The sequence below is a fragment of the Mastomys coucha genome, unplaced genomic scaffold (genome assembly GCF_008632895.1).
Source record: "Mastomys coucha isolate ucsf_1 unplaced genomic scaffold, UCSF_Mcou_1 pScaffold21, whole genome shotgun sequence".
Classification (NCBI taxonomy): domain Eukaryota; kingdom Metazoa; phylum Chordata; class Mammalia; order Rodentia; family Muridae; genus Mastomys; species Mastomys coucha.
The window spans coordinates 105,324,610-105,332,484 of NW_022196904.1; the positions used below are offsets into that span (position 1 = coordinate 105,324,610).

The following is a 7,875-nucleotide window of genomic DNA, read 5'->3' on the forward strand; positions in this document are numbered from 1 at the left end:
AGAATTTAAAAACTAAAAAGAAAAGTTAATTCAAAGCAGTAGTGGTGGTACATATCTGTTACCCCAGCACTAGGAAAGCTGAGGCAGGAGGACTGTCTTAATTTCAAGGACAGCATAGTCTACATACTATGTTTCAGCCTAGCAGGGGCTACAGAGTGAGGGCTTCTGTTTCCTAAAACAAAACAGAGAAGACAAGATAGTTTAGCAGGCAAGTGTTTGATGCACAAACCTGACAACTTGAGTTTGTTCCCCAGATCCCACAGAAGAATGTACCACATGTCCTAACTGATACAATCATGTAATAGAAACAAACATTTAACCAGAGGCAGAGAAGGTGTGGCTCTGTACTGAGAGCAGAGAAAAACTGTTAGGGTATTTCTTCAGACTCAATTTTGCCATCTGTAAAGAATATAGTACAAGGGCTGAAAAATATAACTCTTAGTTGGTAGAGAACCTGCCTAACATGATTGAGGCCCTGGATTCCATCCCCAGTACTGCAGAAAACTGAATGTAGTAGCTCATGACTATAATCTTAGCCCTTGGTGGAAGCAGGAACATCAAAAGTTCAAGATCATCTTCAGCTACAGAGGAATTTGAAGCCAGCCTAGGCTGGAGACCTCATCTTTCAAATAATAACAAAACAAAAAAATAGCACTGTCCAAAATATACAAGAGTGAGAAAATATTTAAAAGCTATATTTCTAAATAAATGGGATAGCATTGTGATGCTAGTTAGGTTGTGAGAAAATGGGTATAGTTATGTATGCTGTAAACCTAGAACTCAGCAGGCTGAGGCAGGAAGACTGAGAGTTTGAGGCCAGCCTGGGCTACAAACTGAAACAGTGTCTCCTAAAAGAAAACACATACATACAAATACATATATATATATATATGTATATATATATATATTTTTTTTTTTTGAGAAGATGGAAGTTTGTCTAAAAACAAGACAAGACACTTTCTAGAAATATGAAAATATACATGCAAGGCAAATCTTCACTTGTTAATAGAGGAACAGAAATCCATTCCTGGCTTCATTTTTTTTCCTTAAATATTTAGAAGCCTAACAAGTAAAGCTCTAGATTCATCTGTGGCCTATGGTATGTGCCAATTAACTGTTTGCTTCAAAATTTTAGCCACATAAAGGAAATACTTTTTTAAAAAACTTAAAAATTTTTAGGATTGGCATTAAGTAGCAACTTTTGGGTTTTTTTTTGTTGGTTTTTGAGACAAGGTTTCACTGTGTAGCCTTGGCTGGCCTGGAACTCAGAGATATGCTGCCTCTGCTTTACTCATCTCTGAAGTTTTTTGTTTTAATGTAAAGACTATAAATTTATAAAGAAAATTCCTTACTTCATAATGGATTGACAAAAAGCTGCCACCTCCTCATTCTGTACTTCAAATTCTTGTAGAAGAGAACTTCCAGTTGGCAAACTACTGGTCCCATTTGGGTCTTTCTGTAATCAAAAAAGTGGTTTTATTTTAAAAGTCAAATATCTCTAAAATGCTACATAGTAGCACCCCACATGCCAATTTTATGAAGCTATACAAAATTAGAGAGGTAAGATGAATCATTTACTAGGAGGGCTTTCTATTAGCTTTAACAAGCATCTTATCCTATAACTCAGACAGTCCTCAGACTTTCAGTGATCCTCCTGTCTTAGCTTCACAAACATGGGAGTTACAAGCATGAATTACTACAACTGGCTAAAAGCACCTATTTCTTAGCATACACCTTGGCATACAGTTGAGGCAGGAAGAAGATCTCCAACTCAAGGCTAGCCTGTATGTAATCAAGAACCCACCTCAGAAAAACAACAAACAAACAAACAAACAAACCAACAAAAACATAAGAAAAAGAGGAATTCTATCCTGGTAAAACACCAACTAAGCCAGGGTTTAACTCATTGTTTTGTTTTGTTTTGTTTTTTAAAGATTTTATTTATTTTATGTGTATGAGTGCACTGTAGCTGTACTCATAATGGCCGTGAGCCATTATGTGTGTGGCTGCTGTTGAACTCAGGACCTCTGCTGGCTCCGCTTGATCCAGTCCTGCTCGCTCTGATGTAATTTACTGCAGCTTTCTCCAGACGCACCAGAAGAAGGCATCCGACCTCATTATGGGTGGTTGTGAGCCACCATGTGGTTGCTGGGATCCGAACTCAGGATCTTCGGAAGAGCAGTCGGTGCTCTTACCCGCTGAGCCATCTCGCCAGCCCTAACTCATTGTTTTTATTGATAAAATTAAAAGCATGCTACACTGATCAGCTAGAACAATAAAGATCTTTCTATTCTAAACTCTTCAGTAAGCTATCAGCTGAATAAGATTAAAAGACTCATCTATTTTAAGAAAAGGAAGAGAGCAAGATCACTTGGGACTCTAATAAACCAGGATGTCTACACATTCAACTCAAGCTTCAAGTTCCAAGAGAACTGGCATCGTATGTAGAGATGAGTTTTAGAAGAATGTATTGTTTTTCTATATCAATAAGCATACACAAACATCCTAACAGTCTTTTGTAAGTTATATTTGGCCGGAATTTGTTTGCAGTATTTACGGAGATCAACCCAGTAACAGCCAAATAGTAGAATTCACTTAGAGGTATTTTAACATACAACCTAGAAATATTTGATTTAGTACAAATTTCAAATATAAATTTTCTTTAAAATTAGGAATAGTTTCAACCCAAAAAAGTGAGTAAAGAGCCAAAGTTTTGCCTCAGTGGTAGAGACATGGCATAGACCGTGGGTTCAATATTCCATATGGCAATAGATAAGTGGGAACAGAAAGATGGCTCAGCAAGTAAAGGTACCTGCTGCCAAGCATAGAAACTTGAGTTTAATCCCATAGGATGGAAAGAGATAAGTGATTTTTGAGAACTGTCTAATGACTTTTGTGCATGATACACATACTCTAAATAAATGTAAAAACAAATAAACAACATACAAACTTCAAAAATCAACAGATTTCAATACTCTTGGTGTCTACAAAGATGATTAAATAAAAAATTTAAGGGCAACATGAACAAAACTCTAAAACAAAAATAGATCCTTACAATAAAAATTCCTAACACAGCTAAGCATGGTGGCTCTCAACTGGCAGGAAAATCTGGAATTCCAGGCCAGCCTGGGTTCTACAGAGTGAGACCCTATCTCAAAGACAAAAATTATCACACAAACCTATATCCATCCTCATTCACCCTTCACTTCATGGTCTCCAACCCTTTGAAGACTGTCTGTCTTTCTGTTTTAAGATGGATGTTCTTCAGGGTATTTACTCCCTTGAAGACTGCTCAATAATGGACCCATATTAGAGAATGTAGACCTCTTGGCTAACCAGGAGACAAAAGTTCTTCTAAGAACCAATGTCCTCACAGCTGCTTTGTATGCAGTTTCATCAGTTTAATACTTGGACTGCAATCTACTCCTGAAATTGTAGTTTCACAAAAACAAGACACAGTATTTTCCATAAAACCTGTTATATTGTTAAAGGTCTCTTTTAAATTGTAAGAAAAGTTTGTTCAGGGCTGCTACTAATTAACATGCTAGAAAAGCTGAACTAGTGTAGCTTCCCTGCTGTACCCACACCAATCTGAATCATCAATAACATATTAGTATTATAGAAATAAGCACTGTAACAAACAGACCTTAGTTCTCTAACAATGAGATCTAATCGCTGCTGCTCCACATGGTACAGTAGGTAAAATGCTGCCTCCCCCCAACCTGGTGGTCCAAGTTTGGACCCTCAGCACCCAGGTAAAAGTAATAGCACTCATTTCTGTAATCATTGCAGAAATGGGAAGGAAGATGAGAAGTGGAAACTGAGAATCTTTGAGAAGTTCACAGCCACCTAGCCTGGTGTAGAGAGCAGTCTTAAACAAAGTAGAAGGTGACACATAAAGCTGTCTGCTGACCTTCACATGTGTACCATGGCACAAGTGGCTCACACACATGAGCATGCACACAAAATTATATTACATCAAAGTTAAATTTAAAAAAATGCAAATTAAAAAAAAATTTTAAAGTGCATACAGCCACTGCCTATTCCAATCTTACTTGTCTAACCTTTCTACTGAGTTCTATACTGCAGTTAGCTTTAATCATATCCTGTTCCTCCAAAACACAATGGGGCTTACCTTTGCTCTGAATTTTCTCTTTGCCTAAAACATCTTCCTCTTCATCTACCCTCATATCATGATAAAACACAAGAACAAAAAGAACCTTACCAAGATTTTAGGCATAGTGAATAGCACTTCTACATGCTTACTATAAAGTATAATGTAGCCCCGATCCCCACTCTTGAAGCGCTTCCCCACCACCCCCGTGTATATGTGTGTGTGATGTTTGAGACCAGAGGTTGCTATCGTCCTCACTGTCCATCTTATTTTCTGAGACAGAATCTCTCACTGAACTTGGAGTCTACTGTTTTCTAATAATAAAATGACTAATGCCATCAGCCAATACACAGAATAATAAAAAAAATGACTGTAGGGGAAGATACTGAGTTTTCTAATAAAATTGTTTGAAATTCCAAGGTCACCACTCAAACGTTTTCTAAAAATGCCATATTCTAGAAATTCTAAGAGATTCAAAACAGATTTAGGCATCATCTTATTTATGTAATTCTCTACGGGATCTCTCTCTACAGGATCGATATCTCTCTCTCTCTCTCTCTCTCTCTGAATTTGGGTTAACTAACCTCCATCAATACATGACAGCCTTTATGAAGGTAAGGGACTATACCTGATAGGCAGAGATAAGATCTATCCCTACCTTCTTTCTCCCTTCCCTCCTCAGAGGAAAAGACTGGGTACAAGGAATTATCTCCAAGAAACCCCCAATCTACAGTTGGTAAGCAAGAGGCACAAGATGAGTCTGGTAGGTTTAAAACCCATGAAAAGTCAATGTATTATCAAGTTTGAATCTAAAGGCAAGAGGGTGAAGTGCCTACATGTTTGTATTTGTGCATAGAAATCTATTTTCCAGCTTGAAAGTACTCAGAATTTCCAAATTGGAGGGTGTGGTGGTTTGAGTAAGAATGGCCCTAAGGGATCATCTATTTGAATGCTTAGTTATCAGGGGTGTGGTACTATTTAAGAGAGATTAGAAGGTATAGCCTTTTTGTAATAGGAATGGCCTTGTTGGAGGAAGTGTATTACTGGGGATGGGCTTTGAGGTTTCAAAATTCCCACAGCAGGCCCAGCATCTTTCTTTTTTCTAGCCTGCAGATCAGAATGTAGCCCTCAGCTACTGCTCCAGTGCCATGTGTGCTGCTATGCTCCTGCCATGATGATAATGGACTAAACCTCTGAAACTGTAAGCAAGCCCCCAATTAAATGGTTTCTAGAGTTCCCTTGGTCATAGGGTCTCCTCACAATAATAGAACACTACAACAGGAGGTTAGTTTCTGTGTTCTTAACTGGTTGGATAAAAGCAGTCAATCTTCTTTACCTAGTCTACTAATTCAAGCAATTAGCTTCACCTAGAAATACTCTAATAGACATTCTCAGAATAATGTTTGCTCAAATGTCTGAGTCCTTCATAGCCTAATCATGATAAAACAGAAATGGGATAGAGAATACTTCAACTAGATATCATATGCTACCAAATCAAACTCCCAGTACCAGGAATAGGTTACATCTGACATTGGTCAAAGGAGTCCTGGAAGCCCACCTCCTCCTGCAGACACCACCAGCTATTGGCAGTGCTATTGCTATTGTGCAGGTTACTCCACAAACTACTGCTAAAGACACCACATACTTACATCATAGAACATGAAAACATGGAGCTGGTACTCAGCTGGAAGATTCACCCCTGCTGACTAGTTAGTGTTCACAGTCCTAGAAGGTGATATACACACTACAAGAGGGGAAAAGTAATCATCAATTTCTCTCATTTGGAAACCCTGTGAGCTACAATATTGACTAGCCTGCAATATATGCCCACTTATGCCATAGTGTTATGAATGTTAAGAGAGTAACCAACGACTTTTTTAAAATTAGATTTAAGGCCTCTTCTAGTATGGAACCTATACCAAATAGTATAAATATGTCCTAGGGTCTAAGACTAGATAGGTCACAGGCCCTACAGGAAGACTTACCATCATTATTCTGCTAAACAAACACAGCAATAAAACAACTGATGACATTTTGCTCACAGGTCTCCACATTGATTAGCCCTCCACAGAGAAGCTTCTTGCAGTAGATGGTAATTAACACAGAAACCTACAACTGGACACTGTGCAGAGAGTAAGAGACTAAGGAATACTTAGCCCTAGATGGGATAGATTTCGAAGAAAAATGCATCAGTACATTCTCTGATTAAAAAAAAAAAAAGTTGTCAAGAATACCGCATGGGTTGGGCCCAGTGGTACACACCTTTAATCTCAGCACTCCTAGCACTTTACAGAGACAGAAGCAGGTAGAGCTCCGTGAGTTCAAGCCAATCATGCTCTATACAAAAAGTTCCTGGCCAGTCAGGATTACATAGAGAGACCCTGCCTCAAAACAACAAAAGAATATTAAATAGGAAGCCAGACCTAGTGGCCCACACCTATAATTTAGTTAGCATTGGGATATAAGACTACTGAGACTATAGCAGGAGGACCGGACAAGTCAGCCCAGGGTATATAATTAGGAAACCACCTAGCATTGACTACAGAGTGAGAACTTGTCTTGAAAAACAAAATATTATATGGGAAAGCTACATGCCATACAAGTTTTAAAGTTTCTGACATACTACTCAAGAATGGGATAAAAGCAATTTTGAAAAAAAAAAAACCTATGGTAAATACATTCTAAATATATTACTCTTCAGAACTAAGTGCATTGCTTCCTATACAATAAGAATATTTTGAATCTTTTTTTTTTCTGTAAAATGAGTGAGGAAAAAGGGGGGGGGGAGGTAAGAAATGATTGAAACTAGCATAGTGATACACACTTATATGCCCAGCATTTGGGAGGTAGAGGGAGGATGTCAGGAGTTAAGGGCCAGCAGCTACATGATGAGTTCAAGGGTACATGAGACCTTGCCTCAAATAAATAAAAGAAATAAAATGAAATTGATGTTGGACATTCTGCCAATAATATATAAAGTTAGGCTGTTAATACAATAAACTTTTAGAAACATCAAGTGTCCACACTTATAAAACCACATTGTTGTTTTTAAAATGGAATATTTCTATACTACAGTACAGGCTAACCCCAAACTCACTATATAACCTCACACATTGCCTTGATCTTCTTTCTTTAGTGTTCCAAGTGCTGGGATTTGTATTTATTTTAACTATTATCATTTTTATCTTAAGTATATGTATTTTCTACCTCCATACGCAATGCCTGGTGCCTGAGGGGGCCAGAAGAGGGAATCAAATACCCTGGAACTGGAGTGTACTAGTTAAAAGTTTTACTGCTGTGAAGAGACACCATGACCATAGCAACTCCTATAGAGGAAAACATTTAACTGAGGCTAGCTTGTAGTTTCAGAGGTTTAGTCTATTATCATCATGATGGGAAACATGGTAGGGAACAGGCAAACAAAGTGCTAGAGAAGGAGCTGAAGGTTTATATCTTGATCCACAGGGAGCAGGAGACTGTGCCACACTGGGCATAGATTGAGCATATGAGACCTCCAAGTCCACTTCCATAGTGACACACTTCCTCCAATAAGACAACACCTCCTACAGCGCCACTGCCTATGGCCAAGCATTCAAAATATATGAATTACAGATAGTTGTCAGTCACCACATGGATGCTGGAAACCAAACCAGGTCCTCTGAAGGACAATAAATGCTCTTAACCACAAAGCCATCTCTAGTCTCAAATATTTTAAATATGTGCTATCATACCCAACCTTTTTTTTTTTTTGGTTGAGACAG

General features: G+C 38.1%; 1 protein-coding gene across 2 annotated transcripts in view; it reads right to left on the reverse strand.

Moving 5' to 3' along the window:
* Nucleotides 1-7,875, reverse strand: part of Pik3c2a (phosphatidylinositol-4-phosphate 3-kinase catalytic subunit type 2 alpha) — a 103,157-nt gene that overhangs the window by 63,076 nt on the left and 32,206 nt on the right. For both annotated transcript variants that reach the window (XM_031388019.1, XM_031388018.1), the window contains one exon: nt 1,353-1,456. In XM_031388019.1, coding sequence (XP_031243879.1) covers nt 1,353-1,456 — 104 coding nt within the window. The remainder of the gene's footprint in view (nt 1-1,352; nt 1,457-7,875) is intronic.